General features: G+C 38.4%; 1 protein-coding gene across 1 annotated transcript in view; it reads left to right on the top strand.

Annotated features, from left to right (window-relative positions):
- Positions 1-25,241, top strand: part of LanA (laminin subunit alpha) — a 1,178,005-nt gene that overhangs the window by 123,423 nt on the left and 1,029,341 nt on the right. The window contains exon 4 of the mRNA XM_090374120.1: positions 13,787-14,000. Within this exon, the coding sequence (XP_090230246.1) occupies positions 13,787-14,000 (214 nt within the window). The remainder of the gene's footprint in view (positions 1-13,786; positions 14,001-25,241) is intronic.

The raw sequence follows: 25,241 nt of genomic DNA, 5'->3' as shown, positions 1-25,241 counted from the left end.
GACAAAAGAAGTTATTTGTTGACATTGAACTTGAACTTCTGTAGATTGTAATTTTCAGGAAATATGTATGAAGGAAGGTTGTTCCAGAAAACGGCAGTTGAATGTATAAAGAGGAAGATGAAAAGTTGGTTCTGTGGGTTTGAAGTTGGACAGTAAACAGATGTTTGCTGGTGGTGGCACGTGTTCGGACTGTTTTGAAAGAGAGAGCGGGAATTATAGAAGCCAATTCAGAAGAACAGTGCCCATGGAAGTATCTGTAGAAGAGGCATGCAGCAGAAACAGTACATCTATGAGAAAGCGAATGGAGAGACTCTGTTAGAGATGAATCATTAATTAACCTAACTGCCCTCTTCTGAATGGAATCAAGAAGCCTGAGAGGGGTTTTGGGGGCACCACCCCAGATGTGGGAACAATATTCCATGGCAGGGCAGATTTGCGATTTATACAGAGTGAGCAGCTGTTTGGAAGAAAAGTAACGCCGAGAGCGAAAGAGAAAACCAAGTTTTAGATGCAGAGGAAGCAATATTTGTAATGTGCTTGTGCCAAGAGAGATTAGAAGTCAGGTTAATCCCCAAAAGAAATATATCATTTTGCCTAGAAATCGGAGTGTCACTAAAGATAAGCATAGGAGCAGAAGAATCCTTTTTGCGAGATATAAGACAAGACTGAGTTTTAGAAGGGTTGAAATCAACTAAGTTGTCTTTGCCCCACTGGAGAATTACCTGAAGATCGGCATTTAAGGAATTGGTAGCAGAATTTCGAGAAGTTGAAGCTGATTGAGCAGTACAAGGTTTCTCAAAATAGAAAGTGGAATGCAATGTGCTATCATCGGCAAAACTATGGATAGGATTTCCAGTCAATGGAAGAAGGTCATTAATATACAAGAGGAAAAGAGTGGGGGAAAGAACTGAACCTTGGGGACACCGGCATTAGTGGAGAAGTTAGAAGACAGAGAGCCATCTACCATCACCCTCAGTGAGCGATCAGAGAGAAAACTGGATAACCAATTACTAAAAACAGTTGGCAAACCATACGATGGAAGCTTGTTTAGAAGACCTTTATGCCAAACATGATCAAAAGCCTTTGAGATGTCAAGAGCAACTACTTGTGTGTCACCGAACCTTTCCATTGAATTAGTCCATAAATGGGTAACATAAGCCAGAATATCACCAGTGGATCGACACTGACGGAATCCCTACTGGTGATCGTTGATCAGACGGAAGGTTTCTAGGTAGTTTAAGAGTTGGTTGTTAATTGATTTCTCCATTACTTTAGAAAGAGTGGAAGTAATTGCAATGGGATGATAATTGGATGGGAGGGATTTGTCACCCTTTTTAGGAACTGGCTGGATATGAGCAAATTTCCAAGCAGAAGGAAAAACACCTTTGGAATAAGAAAGTGAAAAAAGGCGGCAAAGAATAGGAGTAAGTTCAGGAGCACAGGTTTTGAGAACAAGTGGAGAAATACCATCAGGACCTGGAGCTTTCTTAGCATCAAGATTCATCAAAATCCTTCTGATATCATTTTGACGGAAGACCACAGGAGGCATTGAATGGAGCGTGTTGGGAATGATTGGAGGTGTTTTACCAAAATCATTAATACATAAGCTGGAAGAAAAATGGGATGCTAGCAGGTCAGCTTTATCCTTGGCTGAAGTGAAAACAGAACCATCTGGTTTGGACAGAGGTGGGAGCAGAGATGGGCAAAAGTTGCAGCCAATAGCTTTGGCAAGAGACCAGAATGCTCGGCTACCATTAGGGCAAGAAGCAAGTTTTCTGCTCTTTGCCTGTTTAAACTCTAGTTTGGACTGATTAATACTGCTTTACAATTATTGCGAGCTTTGGTGTAGGCAGAAAATGAAACTGAAGAATTAGAAACAAGCCAATTACGTTACGCAAAGTTGTTCTCTTGAACAGCCTTAGCACATTTATTGGAAAACCAAGGTTCAGATAAAGGACTAGATTTTAAAGTGGAGTGTGGGATAAAGGATTCCATTCCTGCAAGAATAATTTCACTGACACGATCTGAACAAATGTTGACATCAGAAGTTTTGAAACAGTAATCCGACCAAGGAAAAGAAGAAAAGAAAAGTCTGTATGTGCTTGGTGCAGAGTGTTAAGAAATTAGGTGACAATTCAGCATTTTGATGGCCATCTATGAGATTTTGAAGAGTAGGGTAGGTGCCCTCAAGGGAATTAAAATTGACCCATCAATCTCTCAGCTGCACAATTCAATGCCAGAACTCACTCTTGTGCATCAGGTAACATCAGGTGGCAATTTTCAGGGCGGAATGTGCTTTTCCCAGAAGAGCTAGTTATTGTTGGTGACTCTGTTGTCAGGGAGACAGGAAATATATTGTGCAAAAAGGATAGGTGGAATAGGACAAGGGTATGTCTGCCAGGGGCAAAAGTTGATGTTGAGCAGATATCATCTTTTAAGGGCACAATGGATGATATTGTTGTACTCGTTGGCACTAATGACATTAAAAGTAGGTGATCTGTGGATTTACTTAGCAAGTACAGGTCAATCTTGAAAAAAAAAGTTGCGAGTTAGAGTTAAATTTGAAAGTGTATGCAGTTCTGCCCGGACATAATAGGAGGGAGTATATAATGAGAGCCTTGTCAATCAATTCGGACCTGGAGAGATTATGCAAGGCTCATGGGGTAGAATTTTTCTCAGCATGGTGTGTGCTTGTTAACAGGAGAGAGTGTTTCTACTGGGATGGTATACCTTTAAATAGAAAGGGCACAAGAATATTTGCTGATGCTATCGAATCAGTGTTAGGTGGGTCGGAAAACTGCCAGCTTAGGGGAATTCACAGATTAATAGATTAACAGTAGCCACAGGAAGAGTTGAAAGTGATTCTTGCACTGCTTCTATTGGAATGAGCAGCAGACTGTAAGCAAGGTGCTGGGGATTTCAAGGACTATGGGGAATCATCAAAGAACAGGTAAATACTTGGACTGTGTTAGGGTAACTAAGAATAAGAATAGGTGCATGTATACTTGCATTTACACCAATGCTAGGAGTATAATAAATAAATTTGATGAATTTGAAGTGCTGGTCAAGACATCAAAGGCAGATATTGTTGGGATATTAGAGACATAGTGTCACACAGACATATGTAATGCACAATTTGAATTTGGAGAGTACAATGTGTACAGAAAGGATAGAAGGGGAGGAGGGTCATGCTGTTTGTAAAGACCTACATAAAATCTAAGGAAGTGCATCCATTTGACATGGATGGACAGTGCAGTGTTGAGTCAGTTTGGTGTGACATAAGCTATGGGGAAGCAAAATTGAGAGTAGGAGTGTGTTATAGGCCAAATGACTCTGATGAGTACAACGAACAGCTGTACAGAGAAATAGAGTGGGCCAGTAAATCAGATTGTCTGGGAATTTTAACTTCCCAGATATAGACTGGAACTTTTCGGTTGGTCACTCACACATTAGCAAAACTTTTGTGGATTTATTGGATGATTGTTTTCTGCAGATGCATGTTTGAGAGGCAATCAGAGGGGGTAATACTCTTGATCTGATTATCAGTTGAGATTATTCTGCATTAAGAATATCTGCAGATAATTTTTATCTATGTGGTTCTTTATCTGCAGAAAAAGAACCATTAGGTGGCAGTGATCACAATGTACTGATGTGGGATTTACTCAAAGATGTAACTGCCATCAGGGATAAAATGAAGGGTTTTTGCTTTCGTAAAGGTGACTACAGTGGTCTGAGACAGTTTTTAAATTGTATTCAGTGGGACCATGTGATTATGTTTCCAACAGCAAATTCTAAATGGCATGCATTCAAGGAATTAATCTTGGAAGCTACTAGGCTTTTCATACTAACTAAGAAATACTATTCAAGTTTTAGGCCTAAATGGATATCAGATGAACTAATCAGACTCGTGGCAGAGAAGAAAACTTCTTTACTTATATCTTATGTATTTGAATCAGGTTGGTCCATTTTATATCGATGGTTTGATTGTTGATGATCCTGTTGAGGTAGCTGAAAAACTGAATGAGTATTTAGCGTCTACATTCACACATGAGGAGTTATTAAGGTAGATGAATGGGAAGGTGTGATGAATGTCCTTAGCTCTGTGTTACCCCACGAGCAAGGCTCGTGGGGTAACAGAGAGCTAAAGATTTTGTAATAACTGAGACCAAAATTGAGAGAGATTGTTGAAGTCAAACATAAGAAAGGCACCTGGGGTGGATGTGATCTATTCAGTTATATTAAAGGAGGCAGCAAAGGAAGTAAGCAGGCCCTTTGCCATGGTAATGACGGTGGTCCCACGGACTGGAGATGTAAATGTATCCTCAATTTATAAAGGGGAATTTTTTTGATACTAGAGAGCTGTTAAGTGCTCGATATTTCCTATATTCTATTATATTATGAATCAACAGGGCTTACCTTTATTTTAGATATAGGAAGCTTCTTTTCCAACTCTCCTTGTCCAACTCGCTAATAATTCATGGGGAAGGCGATACAGTTTTGCAAGACATTGTCATAAAGTTAGATTTTGTAGGTCTAAACTGGCTAATAATTAAGGATCGATTTTTTCTTTTTGGTGCTGTGGTAGGAATTTTGAGTTAAATTTAGGGGTCTAATAATTGGATATGGGGTGGGGGTTGTTATTCTCTACATTCCTTAAGTCGGACTAGAACTTTTCGGGGTGTCATGTTCACAGGAAGAGAGCTACTCACAATTAATCCGAAACTTTTGTCTTATGTTGTAGTGTTTGTTCTTCACGCATGCGTATAAGTGACCAATCGTCGGACAATAGGAATGGCCTATCAATATCCGTAGGCCATTCCTATTGTCCGACGATTGGTCACTTATACGCATACGTGAAGAACAAACACTACAACATAAGACAAAAGTTTCGGATTAATTGTGAGTAGCTCTCTTCCTGTGAACATGACACCCCGAAAAGTTCTAGTCCGACTTAAGGAATGTAGAGAATAACAACCCCCACCCCATATCCAATTATTAGACCCCTAAATTTAACTCAAAAGAATTATTAGCGAGTTGGACAAGGAGAGTGGGAAAAGAAGCTTCCTATATCTAAAATAAAGGTAAGCCCTGTTGATTCATAATATAATAAAGGGGAATGGAAAGGTGACAGAAGTAATTACAGGACTGTTAAAGTTCTGTTCCGGTGAAATTAATAGAGTCACTGGTTAAATCAGCACTGCAGGATCATCTGAACAAGACCAGTTAAGGTTTGTTAAGGGGAAGTCTTTTCTGATCAATTTGACTGGACACTTGTCTGATGGAGAGGGCGGTGACTGTCTATAAAAATTACAGCTGTGAATTACAGGCTCCGAAAAAGTGATAAGTGTTTGCTGTTTTATTTACCTAATTGTTATTTTATATTGAACTTTATAAGTTGCCTTATAGTTCTTGTTATGCTGGTTATTTTTAATTTTGATAAGAGTTTTTGTAGATTACTACTTAATATACGTAAAATCGTTGTTTCGTTCGAATCTTGCAGCCATTGTTTTCGTATATAGAGAGAGTGGTAGGGAATTCAAATTTTTAATTGTGGTAACCAGGTGCTGTAATGTAGTAGTAGTAGTAGTGGCATGTGATGCAAGAAAGCAAGTGTATGAGTTTATGCAGCATCAGCCAAAAAAAAAAAAAATAATAAAATAACACCATTCCCTCCAAAATGCCTGTCCAGTTCCTCCTTAAATTTATTCAACCTATCAACTTCCACATCGAGAGATGGAAGTTTGTTCCAGCAATTAACCACCCACTGGCTAAAGGCAAATTTCTGCACATGTATTCTACCTCTGTCTTTTCTTAATTTGAATTTATGCCCCCTTAGGTTTGTAATCTGAACAAGTGGAAGGATCCCATCAGAATTCAGCGTGCTCAACCCATTCAAGGCCTTATAGACCTCAATCAGATCACCGCGCAGGTGCCTAGTCTCCAGCCACTGCAATTTGCAGAACTTAAGCCTCTCTAGGTAAGAGGATCCCTTCATTCCCTTCACCAATCTTGTTGCCCTTCTCTGTACACGTTCAAGCAAATCTATCCTTCCTAAAGTGAGGCCTCCAGACCTGTACGCAGTACTCAAGGCGTGGCCTGACCATTGCCTTATACAGAGGGACAATCACCTCCTTTTCCATGCTAGCAAAATTCCTATATATCATTGACAAAACCCCAAGACCTGCCCTGGCAGCTTGTCTGCATTGCTCAGAAAACTTCATATCTGACTGCACAATTACTCCCAGGTCTTTTTCATTTTCTACCACCTTAAGTGTAGTACCACACAGTTGGTACATTTCTCTGGGGTTACTTCTACCCATATGCAGTACTTTGCATTTGTGAAGGTTAAACTTTAGTTGCCACTTCTTAGCCCATCTGCCCAAATTATCTAGATCCTCTTGCAGTAGCACACTGCCATTGCTGTCATTAACAACCCTGTCAATCTTTGTATCATCTGCAAACTTCGACATTAAGCCTGATATACCTTTGTCACTATCATTGATAAATATACAAAACAGCAGTGGACCCAACACTGAACCCTGTGGGACTCCACTAATAACATTAGTCCACGAAGAGAAGCACCCATTGATTACCACCCTCTGTCTTCTCCCACTTAACTATCCTTTTATCCATTGTAGCAACTTACCCTTAATAGCATTCTGCTCCAATTTGTACAATAGTCTTCCATGCGCAACAGTGTCAAAAGCTTTCCTGAAATCCAAATATATGATATCAAAATTATTTTTTGCATCCAGTTCCTTTGTAACCACATCATAATATCCTATCAAATTTGTCAGACAAGACTTTCCCTTAACAAACCCATGCTGTGTCTGAATTATTGCTGCAGTCTTGTCTAGATGATCCTGCAATGCATCTTTAACCAGTGACTCCATTATTTTACCCGGAAAAGAAGTTAAACTAACTGGTCTGTAATTACTCGTGTCACCCTTTGATCCCCCTTTGTGAATTGGGGATACATTTGCACATCACCAATCTGTGGGAACTTCCCCTTAGTCCAAGGATGGTCTCATAATTATGGCTAAGGGTTTGCTTAGTTGCCTTGCCGCCTCCTTTAATATACCTGGATAGATCCCATCCACCCCAGGTGCTTTTCTTATATTTAACTTCAACAATTTCTCCTCCACTTTGCTTTGTTATTACAAAATCATTAAGTATCCTGCTACAATTTGATAACCTTCTGCCATTTTCAAACAATAATTCCTCATGTGTGAATGTAGATGCAAAATACTCATTCAGTTTGTTTGCTATCTGAGCAGGATCATCAACAGTCGAACAATCAATGTCAAGTGGACCAATCAGATTAATCCTCTTCCTTTTAGAGTTTATATAAGTAAAGAAAATCCTTGCTGTTTTTCATAGCATCTTTTGCCAAGGATTTCTCGTAATCTGCTTTAGCCTGCCTAACCTTCTTTGTGACCTGATTACAGACTAGCTTATATCTGCCATAGGCTTCTGAGTCGCTTGATAATTTATATGCGTCCCATGCATTTTTCTTCTCTGTTACGAATCTCATTAGTTCATTTGATAACCATTTAGGCCTAAACCTTGAACAATATTTCTTAATAGTTATGAAACTTTTAGTAGCATCCACGATTAATTCCTTGAATGCTTCCCACTTAGAATTTAATGTTGGTAACATCGTCAGTTGATCCCACTGTACAGAATTTAAAAACTTTCTGAGACCACTGTTAGGGTAACTAAGAATAAGAATAGGTGCATGTATACCAATGCTAGAAGTATAATAAATAAATTTGATGAGTTTGAAGTGTTGGTGAAGAAGTCAAAGATGGATATTGTTGGGATATCAGAGAATGCAGAATTGGAATTTGGGGAGTATAATTTGTATAGAAAGAATAGATAGGAAGGAAGGAAGGAAGGAAGGAGGGATTATGCTATTAATTAAGAAAAACATAAAATCAAAGGAAGCGCATCGAGTTGATATAGATGGACAGTTCAATGTTTGGTGTGACATAAGCACTGGGAAACAAAAATAAGAGTAGGTGTATGTTATTGGCCTCATAATTGTACTCATTATGACTCAAATGAGTGCAATGAACAATTGCACTCATAGAGTGTGCTATTAAATCAGAATGGCTTATAATGAGGGAAATTAACTTCCCAGATATTGCTGGAACTTGAGGTTTGGTCACTTGCACACTAGCAAGATTTTGTGGATTTATTGGATGATTGTTTTCTGTAGCAACATGTTCCAGAGGCAACCAGAGAGGGGAATACTCTTGATCTGGTTATCAGCAGTGATCATTCGTGTATTAAGAATTTGCAGACAAAGGAACCACTAGGTGTCAGTGATTACAATGTACTGATGTGGGATTTACTTTAAGATATAATTACTGAGGGGTAAAGGAGAGGGTTTTTGCTTCCGCAGGTGACTGCAGTGGTCTCAGACAGTTTTTAAGTTCTGTACAGTGGGACCAACTGATGGTGTTACCAACAGCAAATTCTAAATGGGAAGCATTCAAGGAATTAATCATGGAAGCCACGAGACGATTCGTACCTATTAAGAAATATTGTTCAACGTTTAGGCCTAAATGGTTTTCTCAAATGAACTAATGAGACTAATGGCATAGAAGAAAACTGCATGGGATGCATATAAATTATCAGGTGACACAGAAGCCTATGGCAGATATAAGCTAGCCTGTAATCAAATCACAAAGGAGATTAGGCAAGTGAAGGCAGATTACTAGAAATCTTTGGCAAAGGATGCTAAGAAAAACAGCAAGGATTTCTTTATTTATATAAACTCTAAAAGGAAGGGGGATGAATCAGATTGGTCTACTTGATATCTATGGTTTGACTGTTGATGATCCTGCAAACAAACTGCATAAGTGTTTTCATCGACATTCACACATGAAGAGTTATTAAGGAAGGAAAATGCCAGAAGGTTATCAAATTGTAGCAGGGTGCTTAATGATTTTGTAATAACTGAGAGTAAAGTGGAGGAGAAATTGTTGAAGTTAAACTTAAGAAAGGCACCTGGGGTGGATGGGATCTATCTAGTTATATTAAAGGAGGCGGAAAAGGGAGTGAGCAAACTCTTAGCCATGATTATGAGAGCATCCACGAGTATAAAACAGAAGTTAAACTAACAGACTAGTTAGTTTAACTTCTGTTCCAGGTAAAATAATGGTTACTAGTTAAAGATGCATTGCAGGATCATCTAGAACAAGACGCAGCAATAATTCAGACACAACATGGGTTTGTTAAGGGAAAGTCTTGTCTGACAAATTTGATAGGTTATTATGAATATATGATATCAAAAAAATTATTTTTATGTCATATATTTGGATTTCAGGAAAGCTTTTAACACTGACAAATTTTATTGGATACTATAATGTGGTTACAAAGCAACTGGATGCAAAAAAATAATTTTGACATCATGTACTTGGATTTCAGGAAATGTTTTGACACTGTTGTGCATGGAAGACTACTGTACAAATTGGAGCTGAATGGTATTAAGGGTAAGTTGCTACAATGGATAAAAGGATGATTGAGTGGGAGAAGACAGAGGGTGGTAATCAATGGAAGTTGCTCTTCGTGGACTAATGTTATTAGTGGAGTTGCAGAGGGTTCGGTGTTTGGCCCACTGTTGTTTTGTATATTTATCAGTGATATTGACGAAGGTATATCAGGCTTAATGTCGAAGTTTGCAGATGATACAAAGATTGGCAGGGTTGTTAATGACAGCAATGGCAGTGTGCTACTGCAACAAGATCTAGATAATTTGGGCAGATGGGCTAAGAAGTGGCAACTGAAGTTTAACCTTCACAAATGAAAAGTACTGCATATGGGTAGAAGTAACCCTAGAGAAATGTACCAACTATGTGGTACTACACTTAAGGTGGTAGAAAATGAAAAAACCTGGGAGTAATTGTGCAGTCAGATATAAAGTTTTCTGAGCAATGCAGACAGGCTGCCAGGGCAGGTCATGGGGTTTTGTCAATGATATATAGGAATTTTGCTAGCAGGGAAAAGGAGGTGATTGTCTCTCTGTATAAGGCAATGGTCAGGCCACGCCTTGAGTACTGCGTACAGGTCTGGAGGCCTCATTTTAGGAATGATGTAGATTTGCTTGAGCATGCACAGAGAAAGGCAACAAGATTGGTGAGGGGAATGAAGGGATCCTGTTACCAAGAGAGGCTTAAGTTCTGCAAATTACAGCCGCTGGAGACTAGGCACCTGCAAGGTGATCTGATTGAGGTGTATAAAGCCTTGAATGGGTTGAGCATGCCGATTTCTGATGGGATTCTTCCACTTGCTCAGATTATGAACCTAAGGGGACATAAATTCAATTTGAGGAAAGACAGTTGTAGAATAGATGTGTGGAAATTTGCCTTTAGCCAATTGCTGTTGTTAATTGCTGGAACAAACTTCCATCTGTCGTTGTGGAAGTTGATAGCTTAAATAAATTCAAGGAGGAACTGAACAAACATTTAGAGGTAATAGCTGTGTGAATTTTTTGGCTGTTGCTATATAAGCTCATATGCTTGCTTTCTTGCATCACATGCCACTATTACTATAATGTGGTTACAAAGGAACTGGATGCAAAAAATAATTTTGATATCATTTACTTGGATTTTAGGAAATCTTTTGATACTTTTGCACATGGAAGACTACTGTACAAGTTGGATCAGTATGTCATTAAGGGCAAGTTGTTACTATGGCTAAAGGGGTGGTTGAGTTGGAGAAGACAGGGAGTGCTAATCAATGGATACTTCTCTTTGTGGGCCAATGTTATTGGTGTTATCACCAGGTGCCCATTATGGGATCATTGCTATTTTCTGTATTTATCAGTGATATTGATAAAGTTATATTGGACTTTATTATATTCTCCTACTAATGCTAATGTATGTCGTGTTTCATCACCTTATCCTTATCTTTTTTCTTTTGTGTAGTTAATTAGTATTGTTTTTGTGTGATGAAATGGATAATAAAGTTTACCCTGTTTTGTTTTTTCATACATTTTATTGTCACACATACATTTTATTTATTAAGGTAAACAATAAATGATGTGTTTCTCTGGGATCTTAGTCTTGCTAATGGCAGTTTGCCACATATGGTTCTTTTAAGGAAGTCCCCCCACCCCATAGTTGGCATGTGATTACTGTATTTTTTTTTATTTTATTATTTGTTTCCATTGAATACTCTAGAGCCATTTTAAGATTTAAACAGCCTTAGCATTTTTATAGTTATATGAATATGTTTATATGAACATTTTCAGTTGTTTTGGAAGAACTAAAAAAGTTCATATAAACACATTTATTTGTAGAAAACAGTAGACCTACTCCAGTGTAATTTGGAATTATCCCTATATATAAGGGATGCCACGTTGATATTCCATCTTAGGTAGCAAATATATAGCACAGTCCTATGTATTTTAATAATTTATGGTATTCTTAGTAGCAATGGATAGTTTGGAGAATTAAGAATAATTTCAGGAAATACTGCTGGACTCTGCTCAGATCACTTATCTAGAGTAGCATGCAAAGGTACAGTGCAGTGTGCTGAGAATGACATTTAGACTGTCGAATTTTTCTGACAACCTGTTGAATATTTTAATTACAAGAAAGATATTACAATTTAATTACAATTACGATAAATTTCAATAGAGAGAATGTTAATTACATAACGTGGCCTCGACAATGCCCTCCCGCATACACACTACTCGGACTCCCTCCAGTCACTATCTGGCAGAGTAGAGGTAGCAAGATTATACACTAGCTGATCCGGATGCCTCCTAAAGAGTTACCAATAGGTTCGGTCTGGTGTATTAACTAGCGGCTGGCCTGCGAACACCGTTTTAGAGCTGTACCCTCGAAATGTAAGGAAGATTGGATCTCACCACAATGTTCATCATAACCTCAAAGGTCATCAGTCGTACTGCATGATGGAAGAGATGGGGAAGAGTTGACCAGAACTTAACTCTGGAGACTAAACATGGGTTCCACCCCTTCAAGCCTCCAATAAGCAAAGTGGTGGTATTGCACCGGTTGATGAGTCATCTACTACCTGGTATTGCCTGGTAACACAGAGGGGCGGCATTCCTCCATGTGGTGTGGGTGCCACACCTCGACCCCTGCTTACGTTGGTTCATACCTGGGTGACCACAATAAAGAGAAATAGAATACTGAGTATCATAATGTAGAGAGAAACAGTTTCACTATAGAATTTTTCTGAACTTATTTGAGGTATGGTGAATAAGTATTTACCGTCCCTCAAAATATTCAAATTAGGAATTGGTATTATATATATATTACTAAGTCCCATAAGTTAAAGTATTTTAATTTGTTTTTCTAGATCCATTGGTTGCTGAACTATAACCATGAATATAGCATGAAATGGTATGCTGGAGAAGGTTGAGGTTCAAGTTGTGGTGTAGCCAGGAATTTTTTTCAGCAGGTTCATTCACAAAAAAAGGCCCCAATTGCCTAATGCTAAAAAGTGCCACAATTTTGGCATCAGAGGGTACAATGTACCTGCTAATCCTACCCTGGATATGCCACTAGTTTCAACTTATTATAAAATTGCTCCATTTGTAAGGCAAAGAAGCAAACACAAATACACGAGGAGATGAAAGCTGTATATGGGGAGGGTCACTTGCCCATCATATGAGACGGTGTCGTATGAGGTTGGAAAACACAGTTCAAATGTTGAACAGTGCATGATGACTTAAGAGAAGGAAGACCTATCTCAGCCACAGACCCTGCCATTTTGGTTATACTGCAACATCTAATCCTCGAAGACAGACTTGTAACTATAAATTTTATAGCAAATGAAGTGGACATTAGCCATGGGTCTGTTTGCACCATGATGCCTGAGTTCCTGCATGTCTAAGGTTGCAGCCATGGGCCCCAAGGTTGTTGGCACCTTCTCAAAAGCACTACAGGAAAGTGTGTTCTGCCTAACACTCATACAGAAACTTTCTTGGAGCTTTGCAAAAGAAAAATGCTGATGATTTTTTTTAACCAAATTGTGACAATGGATGAATTCTTGGTACATCACCATGACCCAGAAACAAAGATGAGCAAAAAATGGAAACATGCATCTTCAAGAATCTCCACAAAAAGCCAAGGTTCAATTATTTGTCAATAATGTCTGTTGTCAGTTTTCTAGTACTCTAAAGGTATCGTTACAGATTACTTCCCAAAAGGCAACAGCATTATTGGGGAGTGCTGCAGAAACCTTCTGGGAAAGTTAAGAGAGGCTGTCAAGTTGAAGAGATGCTATCCAGTGTCTGCCTCCTGGCCAACAATGCTCCTGCTCTCAAGGTTGCCTTCACAGCAGATTTTGCAATCAAATGTGGACTTTGAAAATCTGTAGCATCCATCTTATTCTTTTAACTCCTCACCTTCAGATTTCTTCCTCTTCCCTAAAATGAAGAAATGACTATAGGGCTGCAGATTTCAGACTGATGAGGAGGTAATTAATGAAGTGGAAGCCTGATGTGCTCAAAATGAGGAGTGCTATTCAAGAAGCCTGAAAGAGCTTATTCACAGTTGGGGAAAAATGTGTAGCTCTGGAAGGTAGCTCTACATAGAGAAGGATGAAATTTTCAGCCAAGTTTCAAATCACTAACCCAAATATTTCTAGGTGAGAGTAAATACTTATTGACCAACCCTCATATTTAAAATTTTTATTATAGTTAAAAAGAATATAATTTTTAGAATCACAATAGAAATTTAAAAAATAAATAACAAAAAACTATAACAGTATCAAATTATAAACTGTTCTTTTATGATCTTTTAAGTATTTTTACAGCATAAAGGATATTAATATTGGTGGTCGTTGTGTATGTAATGGTCATGCTGATACATGTGACATACCTGATCCTAATGATCCTTATAAATTGCTATGCCGATGTCAGCATAACACCTGTGGGGCTCAATGTGAACAATGCTGCCCTGGTTTCCTTCAGAAAAGGTGGAGGAGAGCTATCGTTGATAGCCCCTTTGTATGTGAGCGTAAGTAAATATAACTTTTTATTTTGTATATTTATGTATTAAGAGTTTTGTACTGCACTTGGTTATGTTACCATAACTTGTCCATTTGAATCAATCAGTTTTATAATTTGTGTAGTGGACAGCAGAAAACTGCTGCTAGAAGTGCACTTTGCAAATTAACTAGACAGTACTTTCACGTTATTAACTCATTCAGCGTTATCAATGTTGAATTGTTCCATCTATAATATCCATGTAACTTGATGATTGAGTAACATTTTGTTCCATACTCCAGTTGTACCCTTTGCACCATTAACTATTTATGAGGTGCAGTCCAGAGGTAACACCCCTTTTTTCACCTTGTCTATAGTGAAGCTTTTTCAAGGTGTATTTCGGGGAGTGTTCTGAAATCATGAATTTTTTTTGGCGGAAGAACAATGAGCCATTAAGTTTTTGTTCAAGACAACCATTATGAGTTCATTGCAGTTTGTTGTGATTCTGCTCTTTCTAATAGTAATTCACAAGTGAGCCATGAATTTAAAGATAATAGACTGACATTCAAGATGAACCACAGCTTTACAGACTTTGCTTCACAACATCTGGTAATGCCACTAATGTTGAGAAACATATCATGGAGCACAGGCAATTGAGAATAGCTGACCAAAATTAGGCCTTTTCCTTGGAATAGCTTTCTGTATTATCAACAAATATTTGGAAGTGTAAAAGGTGAGCATGAGCTATGTTCTGCAGATGTTGGTTGTTGGTGTCTATTAGATGCATGTCAAGCTCTACTGAGGCATGTCAGGCTCATCATGACACAGACTCAGTGCATTTTCTGAGTAGAGTAGCATATGCTAAAATCTACACTGAGTGGTCACTGAATTATGACCACCCCTATGAAAACTGAATCCGACCTGTGGACCATGTGAGGTACGGGAGTATGGAGTTAGTCGACCTACGTAGCATAGATAAGGTGTCTGGTTCAGTAGGTAGTAAAATTCCGAGCGTGATGGGAAAAAGGAAGGATTTATCGCATTTTGATAAAGGACAGATTGTGGTTGTTCAATGAGCTGGTGCCTCGATTTCCCGAATGGTTGAACTGGTGGGGTGTTTGAGAGCTGCCGCAGTTAAGGTGCACCAGGACTGGCATCAAAATGGTCAAACAACAACCTGACGGCAAAACTGCAAAGGTCGGCAAAAGGTTGATGTTAGAGGTGAGTGCCGGGTCTGACAACTCGTACAGGCGAACTGGCGCATCACTGTTGAATAGTTGACTACCCAATACAACATGGGCCAACCCAGAACAATATCTGGTATGACCATTTGTCGCACGCTCGCACGTATGGGCTATACCAGCAGACGACCCCTACGGCATCCTCTCCTAACCAAGGTTCATCGGCATAAAAGACTCATATGGTGCAAAGAGCCTGCAAGTTGGACGTTAGAAGACTGGAAGAAGGTGTGCTGGTCGGATGAGTCATGTTATTTACTCCACACCGTGGATGGTCATGTATGGATTTGGCGTCAACAATATGAAGCTCTTGATCCATCATGCATGGTATCAAAGGTGCAAGCCGGTGGAGGCAGTTGTATGGTGTGGGGCATGCTTCCCTGGCAGGAACGTGGATCCTTGGTGCATGTGGAACAACGTATCAGTGGTCTACTATTGTCAACTGCTTGCTGACTGTGTACACCCCGCTATGTTACACCTTTTCCCAATTTGCGATGGTGTCTTTCAAGATGACAGTGTGCTGAGCCATCGGGCCCTTGTTGTGCAGGAATGGTTTGTGGAACACAGTTCCGACTTCCAGCATATCGATTGGCCTCTGAACTCCCCCGATATCAATCCTACTTGTGGGACACTATGGAAAGGTGTTTCAGGCATCTGGATACACCAATCACCTCCATACCTGCATTGCTGACTGCATTACACACAGCTTAGTTGACCATACCTAAGCTGTGTGTAATGCAGTCATGCTGTATGCTAAAAATTGTATACAGATTTCAGCATATAGAATCATAAGATAAAATGTTATTCTGTATGAAGAATAACAGTGTTATTATGCTTATAATGTTAATACTCAGTTTTATTCTGCATGCAATATTAATATTCAATGTTATTCTGTTTGCAATTTTTATCATACAAAGTAGCATTGAATTTTTCCATCTATGATGTCTGTATCGTGACAGTTGAATAGCATTTTGTTTACACAGGCAATCCTCTGCTTGAGTACTAATGACTTACAACTTGTAGATATGTGCCTACGTACAAACGACTTACATACAACTTGTAGATACGTGCTTACGTACAAACGACTTACATACAAATTGTAGATATGTGCTTACGTACAAACAACTTACATACAACTTGTAGATGCTTACAAAGCTTCTCAAAATTAATAAAAATACTGTATATTGAAAATATATTGACAGTTTTGAACCATGTGCCAAAATCAATTGCCCTGTATGTTGTACCACCGCTTTACAATATTAATCTGTTTCAGAGACAACATTTTATTGTGAGAATATTGTAATGTGAACCCAATATCGCATTGTTTTTTGGTAATTCATTCCAAGGCTTTGGAAGTTGAAATTATTTTCACTATATAACTAAGCTATTTATCTTTCTAAAAGATCATTTTTATAATGGAAATTGTATTAGTTTTATATAAATTTATGTAAAATAAGCACAACACAAAAATCACTTTTTAACTAAAGGATGCAAAAACAAAACACACGGCCAACATGTTTTAAAACTCTGCTATTGGCTGGGAGGAAGGACTGCGTGGTCCGGCCGGAAACAATTGTAAGCCCTGAAATAAGTAGCCTCAGGTTAACATGATCAATAGAATCAGCTGCTTTGTAGAATCAAATATCAAAAATCCAATCCAAACCATTAAAATGCACTACACTTTCACCATATTGTGTTTTTTTTTTTTTTTTATGAAAACCCCAAACAAAAGAGGTATAGAACTTTTAGTACTGTGCTTGGGTTGGAGGTTGAGAAGACGAGAGAAGATATCGGGTAGCTAACAAACTAAGTGAATATTTTGCATCGACATTCACACATGAGGAGTTATTCAGCGAGGGGAATGCCATAGGTGTATTCAACTCTGGCAGTAAGCTTGATAATCTTGTAATAACTAACTGAGAGTAAAGTAGAGGAGAAATTGTGGAAGATAAACACAAGAAAGGCACCTGGGGTGGATGGGATCTATCCAGTTATATTAAAGGAGGCAGCAAAGGAAGTAAGCAAACCCTTAGCCATAATTATGAGAGCTTCCTTGGACTCAGGGGAGGTACCCATAGACTGGAGATGTGCAAATATGACCCCAATTCACAAAGGAGGATCAAATGCTGACACAAGTAATTATAGACCTGTGAGTTTAACTTCTGTTCCAGGAAAATTAATGGAGGCACTGGTTAAAGAAGCATTGCAGGATCATCTAGACAAGACTTCAGTTATAGCTCGCACACAGCATGGTTTTGTTAAGGGGAAGTCTTGCCTGACCAATTTGATTGGATACTATGATGCAGTCACAAAAGAACTGGATGCAGGGAATAACTTTGATATTATATACTTGGATCTTAGAAAGGCTTTTGATACTGTTGCACATGGAAGACTGCTGCACAAATTGGAGCAGTGTGGCATTGGAGGCAAATTGCTGCTATGGATAAAGAGGTGGTTGAGGGGGAGAAAACAGAGAGTGGTAATCAATGGACACTGCTCATCATGGACTAATGTTATTAGTGGAGTCCCTCAGGGTTCAGTGTTGGGTCCATTATTGTTTTCTGTATTTATAAATAATATTGATGATGGTATAACAAGCTTAATGTCCAAGTTTGCAGACGATACAAAAGTTGGCAGGGTTGTTAAGGACACTACTGATGCTATGGTGCTGCAACAGGATCTGGAAAGGTTGAGCAGATGGGCTGAGAGGTGGCAAATGAAGTTTAACATTGACAAATGTAAAGTACTACATATGGGAAACAGCAACCCCAGAGCAACGTATCAATTCTGTGGTACTACACTGACAGTGGTAGAGAATGAAAAGGACCTGGGGGTAATTGTGCAGGCAGATATGAAGATCTCTGAGCAGTGCAGATGGGCTGCAAGAGTAGCTCATGGTGTCTTGTCAATGATATACAGGAATTTTTGTAGCAGGGATAAGGAGGTGATTATTCCCTTGTATAAGGCAATGGTCAGGCCACACCTTGAGTACTGTATACAGGTCTGGAGGCCTCATTTCAAGAAGGATGTAGAGCTGCTGGAAGGAGTACAGAGAAGGGCAACAAGGTTAGTGAATGGAACAAAGGGTTGCTCTTACGAAGAAAGGCTTATGTTTTGCAAATTGCAGTGTCTGGAGACTAGGCACCAGAGGTGATCTGATAGAGGTGTATAAAGGCTTGAATGGTTTGAGCATGCTCAATGCTGATAGAATTCTGCCTCTTGCTCAGAATAATCACCTGAGAGGGCATAAGTTCAAATTGAGGCAGGACGGATGTAGGTTAGATGTCCGGAAGTTTGCCTTTAGCCAGAGGGTGGTTGGTTGGTGGAACAGACTTCCATCCCTTGTTGTGGAAGTTGATAGGCTAAATAAATTTAAGGCTCAGCTGGACAGGTATTTCAAACAAACGGAGGGATGAAGTGGAAGGGTTTTTTTTTTTTTTCGGCTGATGCTGCATAAGCTTGCTTTCTTGCATCATATGCCTCTACTAATGCTAATGCTTGTTGACATTAGACTTGAACTTCTGTAGACTGTAATTTTCAGGAAATACGTATGAAGGAAGGTTGTTCCAGAAAATGACAGTTGAATGAATAAATGAGGAAGATGAAAAGTTGGTTGGTTCTGTGAGTTTGAAGTTGGACAGTAAGTGGATGTTGGCTGGCGGCGGCATGTGTTCGGACTATTTTGAAAGAGAGAGCTGGAATTATAGAAGCCAATTCAGAAGAACAGTGCCCATGGAAGTATCTGTAGAAAAGCATAGTGCAGAAACAGTATGTCTATGAGACAGTGAGTGGAGAGACTGTTAGAGATGAGTCATTAATTAACCTAACTGCTCTCTTCCGAATGGAATTTAATGGAGACAAGTTTTGGGGGCACCGCCCCAGCTATGGGAACAATATTCCGTGGTAGGTGTATTTGCGATTTGTACAGAGTGAACAGCTGTTTGGAAGAAAAGTAACACTGAGAGCGAAAGAGAAAACCAAGTTTTTTAGATGCAGAGGAAGCAATATTTGTAATGTGCTTGTGCTAAGAGAGATGTGCCAAGTGGTAATCCCCAAAAGAGATATATCAACTTGCCTAGAAATCGGAGTGTCCCCAAAGATAAGAATAGGAGCAGAAGAATTCTTTTTGCCATATATAAGACAAGACTGAGTTTTAGAAGGATTGAAATCAACTAAGTTGTCTTTGCCCCACTGGTGAATTACCTGGAGACCAGCATTTAAGGAATTGGCAGCAGATATTTAAGAAGTTGAAGCTGATTGAGCAGGGCAAGGTTTCTCAAAATGGAAAGTGGAATGCAGTGTGCCGTCATTGGCAAAACTATGGATAGGATTTCCAGTCAATGGAAGAAGGTCGTTAATACAAGAGGAAAAGAGTGGGGGAAAGAACTGAACCTTGGGGGACACCAGCATTAGTGGAGAATTTAGAAGACAGAGAGCCATCTACCATCACCCTCAGTGAGCGATCAGAGAGAAAACTGTATAACCAATTACAAAAAACAGTTGGCAAACCATAAGATGGAAGCTTGTTTAGAAGACCTTTGTGCCAAACACGATCGAAAGCCTTTGAGGTGTCAAGAGCAACTGCTTGTGTTTCACCGAACGTTTCCATTGAATTTGTCCATAAATCGGTAACATAAACCAGAATATCACCAGTGGATCGATACTGACAGAATCCATACCGGCGATTGTTGATCAGATGGAAGGTTTCTAGGTAGTTTAGGAGTTGGCGGTTAATTGTCCTGGAAACTCGGGTTTTTGTCCAGTAAACAGAAAATCGACCACAAAACACACAATTTACAGACAGTATAAATCGAAAAATATGGCCTTAGTCGCTGATGCTCCAAAAACCCTACTCCAACAACTCCAACACAGTTTAATCCTATGTTGGTTATAAGAATCAATTTTTAACACCTTCAGTTGGCAGTTTCCTGTTTATTGGAAACTGCAAACCGAAGTTGATCTTATGGCATTTGCATTTATACCGATAGCTAGAATTTTGTGGGTTTTTATGTTATTACGGCGAAATGTGTTTCTCCTTCACTGAAATCTTTAATCTTATGAAAAAACATAAATAAATTTCCAGAATCTTCCCCTAATTCTTATTTTTTAAGTTTCATAAATTTGTTACTCTGTATCTCACTTGCGGGTATCATGTTAGTTGCAATTTGTGTGTTATTGATTGCTTATCTTTTTTACTGTTTTAAATTTTACAACAACAAAAAAAAAAGAAAAAAGTTCTTGTATATTGTATCTTGTTTATATGCTCTAGATTATAATTCACTGTGTGTGTTTTCAGCCTCATTTAAGTTGGTTACAAATTGTAAAATGCTGTAAACAATACAGTGAAGTGAAGTTTGTTGGGAGTTATAATATCAGTGAGTTGTACTGTAATGATGTACATGTATTTAGTTTCTGCAAGACGAAAGTTGGACTTACGTACAAAGTGCACTTATGTACATAAAAAAAAAAAAAAAAAAAAAAAACAGTTACGTACATAAGTCAAGGAGTGCCTGTACTCCATTTGAACACTTTTGGTGGTATACGATTTCATGTTTGACCAAAACAAATATACAGTCGGTCCTCGTATAACACGTGTTTGCATTACACGAATTCGATCATACACGCTTTATAAATAGGGGAACGTTATCTTATATAACACGAACCGAATTCGCTTATACACGATTCGCCTTTGTGTTTACAAGAAATGGCAGTCGAATGCGGAATCACCCCAACTGAACGCAACACGATAGGAACGAAGAAGATTCTGAAAATGTATTTATGTGTTTTATATCAGTGAAGGGGAAACACATTTCACCATAATAACTTAAAAACCAACACAATTCCAGCTATCGATATAATCGCAAATGCAATTAGATGGAGTTTACTACCAGTTTATAACAGATTCCACTAGCAGAAACGCAACTGGAAATTGTTTTTATTGTTTTATGGTAGTAACCCCCAGAAATGTGCTTTAGTAAAATGTGAGGTGTTAATAGTGTATCTCGGCCTTTACGGTGTTGTTTATTCAGTTGCTACACGCGCGCAGCTTTGTTTCTGTGTATCAAGCGTGCCACCTCGTTTGTAATTGTGCTTTATTCCCTAAAAATTAGTAAAATACTTAAAAGGTGTGAAAAGGAAGCGTCCTGGCTAAGACACTGCAGATTCAGAGAGAGAAAAAAAGAAGCAATATCGATAAACAGAGGCGGACTGGGTCAAAAATTCTTACCCGGGAAAATTTGTAGTGGCCTCATACTAGCGTTTATGGCCATTCACACCGGCCTCCAGCCCACCGTGGTTTCCTCCGTAAGGCTTATGGCCAGTCCGCTTCTGTCGATAGAGAAAAAATATGAAATTGTGTAATGCTTTGAGCGAAATGAAAGACCATGTGATATTGCACGTGCTACAGACCTAAATGAAGCAACGCCGAGAATTACAAAGAATGCAGAGAAAATAAAAACAACTTTCATAGCTGGAACAACTCAAAGTGTAATTAAAATCCATTAGATTAAGACACAAAGAATTGGAAGAGATGGAGCGGCTGTCATCTCTTTGGATAGAAAATCAAACAAAAAGCAAGTTTGCTTATGATAGAAGCAAAAGCATTAGCAATATTTTATTACGACTTACGTATTATAATTTATACTTACGTATTATAAAATACGTAAGTATTTTATTACGACTATTTTATTTAATATAATAAATTTTTTACGAATAAAATACGTATTTTATCCGTAAAAAATACTTTTTTAGTATTAAAAAATACTAAAAATACTTTATTATAATATAATATTATTTTTATTATGTATTTTAATCGTTATGAAATACGTAAGTATTTTATAACGATTAAAATTACCCGATTATTTATTGTGTTTGGTAATGTTTTGGTTCCAAATGTGTGTTCAATCTTGGGTGGTCGGCACCTAACCCTACTTTTCCCATAGGGCCTGTTGTTTATATTGCACGATTTTGCATTGCACGAGGGTTTCTAGGAACGCAACTATCGTGCTATACGAGGACAGACTGTACTACCTTACATGGCCAGTATTCTCATGGCATTTATACCTGACAGGGGGATTGAAACCCTGTCACATTCCATTTGCAAATTGAAAATTGCCCTGCCTAGAATTCAGAGTATTGATTCAGAAATGCTGTGGGAATAGCAGTATACTAGTGGTGACAACACATCCCCACAGGAGACTTTCTATAAGAGTAGAATGCATTAGCAATGTGGAAAAGTAGGATGCATTAGCAAAGCCCTGCATGTATCCTACTTTGTAACATTCCTATGAGAAATAAATTATGGTCATTTCTGGGCTATGTGTATGAGAATACAGGTACACTTGCTAAAAAATTACGAGAGAATGCAGATAAATTGCAAGTTGATATTCCTTCCCCTCCATTGAGGATTGCTGCTGACAATGCCAGTAGCAATTGTCATTAGGCATCAGGTCTAGAAGGTATGTGGCATTGCAAGTGATGTTAGTTTAGACCTGTATGTTCTTTTCAGGTTACTCATATTCGTTGATTAGTTGCTGTTGTCTGTGTCTTTCCAAATGATCTCCACAAGTTCGTACATCTAAGAACTGGTGGCTAAATAAGATCTTGCATTTATTTGGAATGGTCTTCAAAACTCAATTGCACATTTTTATGTAGTGCTTATTTGCACAGTACCATTACCATCATGAAACACCTTGTTATTATTTGTGTACAGTGTGAACCTGGTGAAATAAGGACCTGGTCCTCAGAAATACCCAGGTATCTAAAGAGTTGATACGATAGTCCCCAGAGATAATGACAGGACTGCTACCATGACATGGAAATATTACCTATGCTAGAGTAATTCTGCCAGAGACCTAGTTAGAGGGTACTTACTCTCTACCTGTTCTTACTCCTTACCTATCATTACTTTTTGACATAAAACAGTTTGAAACAGGATTAATTGGATTGTATTATGATCCAGTGAATTATAATAATTTTTTTGAACTTCTGGTGAGTAATGTTGCAGTTCATAACACATAGAAAATTGATTGTCTGTTCTGCTCAGAAATGAAAAGCTTATTGAGTGCAGTACATCTACACAGCTGTACTGCACTCAGTACAGCTGTACTACACAGCTGTACTGAGTGCGGTACAGCTGTGTAGATCTTTAGCCCTTGCTTGTAGTGCTAGTTGATTTGTGATTCAACATTGGAGGTGTCCTTGATTTCACAGAGTGTTGCCTTTCAAATGTTGCATATGATGTGGGGAAAAAAGTCTTCAACCCTGATTTTGGGGTACCTTCAAGTCTGCTGTGTATTTTGAAAGCCCTTGAAGTAATATAATTGGTGTTTTCATGCTTTCGGTTTTCATAATTAATTGTCTGGAAATCTATGGTAAGTACAGATATTATATTTTTAATTCAACATTATTGTTTTTTAATAAAAAACAATGTTTAATTAAAAATAATAAGAAGAATATAAAATAAATTCATATTGCAATTGCTAATTAAAACACATAGATTCAGCTGAAAATTGCATGTTAGATGATTAATAGTATAAGTAGTAGTGGTAAATGATGCAAAAAAGCAACAATAGTTTGTCTAGATCTTCCTTGAATTATTCAAACTATCCACTTCCAAAACAGATGGAAGCTTGCTCCAGCAATTAACTACCTGTTGGCTAAAGAAAAACTTACAAAGATATATTCTGCAACCAGCCTTCCTCAGTTTGAATTTGTCACCTCATGAGCATAATCCCACCAGAATTGAGTTTGCTTAAGGCATTTAAAGCTTTAAACATCTTAAAGAGATCACTTTCGGTGCCTAATCTCTAGATGCTACAATTTGCAGAATTGAAGCCTTTTTTTGGTAAGAGTACCCCTTTGTATTCATTCCAGCAGCTCTACTTCTTCCAAAGATTAGGCCTTCAGACCTGTGTACAGTACTCAAGATGTGGCCTTTGCCTTAAACAATGGGATAATCATCTCCTTATCCCTGGTAAGCAAATTCCTGTATATAATTGACAAAGTCCCATGAGCTGTCCTAGCCCAAACTTAGACATATATGCCTTCATCACTATCATTAATAAATACAGAAAGCAATAATGAGCCCAGCACCAAACCCTGTAGGGGTGGATTCTACTAATAACATTGCTCCTTGAAGAGCAGAGTTCATTGATAACCATGCTATCTTCTCCCAATCGACCATCCCTTTATCTGTAGCAAACTTGTCCATAATGTCACATTGTTCCAATTTGCAGCAGTCTTTTAAGTACTACAGTAGAAAACGCTTTCCTGAAATCCAAGTATAGCCACTCCCTGACTTAAGTAAGGGTTGCGTTCCGTGGAACTTTACACAAGTTGGAATTTCCCTAAATTTATGCAGCTCTCGCAACTATGTGCACTGAATTTGATTGAAGCAAAAAAGAAATGTTTGACAAACATGTAAATAGAATTATTTATTAAATTTTTTTATCTCATGACATTGGCTTTTATTCCTTTGAAATATAAATCATCAAAGGCATTCTGCTGATTATTTATAGCATTAGCATTAGTAGAGGCATTTGATGCAAGAAAGCAAGCTTATGCAGCATCAGCCAAAAAAAAATAAAGTAAAATAAATAAATAAAAAATAACCACTTCCACTTCACCCCTCTGTTCGTTCGAAATACCTGTCCAGCTGAACCTTAAACTTATTTAGGCTATCAACTTCCACGACAAGGGATGGAAGTCTGTTCCACCTACCAACCACCCGCTGGCTAAAGGCAAATTTCCGCACATCTATCCTACATCTGTCTTTCCTCAATTTGAATTTATGCCCTCTCAGGTGATTATTCTGAGCAAGAGGAAGAATCCCATCAGCATTGAGCATGCTCAAACCATTCAAGGCTTTGTACACCTCTATCAGATCACCTCGCTGGTGCCTAGTCTCCAGACACTGTAATTCTCAAAACTTAAGTCTTTCTACGTAAGAGCACCCCTTTGTTCCATTCACTAATCTTGTTGCCCTTCTCTGTACTCGTTCCAGCAGCTCTACATCCTTCTTGAAATGAGGCCTC

Source organism: Mastigoproctus giganteus, chromosome 5, assembly GCF_048544385.1.
Source record: "Mastigoproctus giganteus isolate SK-2022 chromosome 5, ASM4854438v1, whole genome shotgun sequence".
NCBI lineage: Eukaryota > Metazoa > Arthropoda > Arachnida > Uropygi > Thelyphonidae > Mastigoproctus > Mastigoproctus giganteus.
Note: the sequence above shows the minus strand (reverse complement) of the source record. Positions and strands in the feature narration are given on the sequence as shown.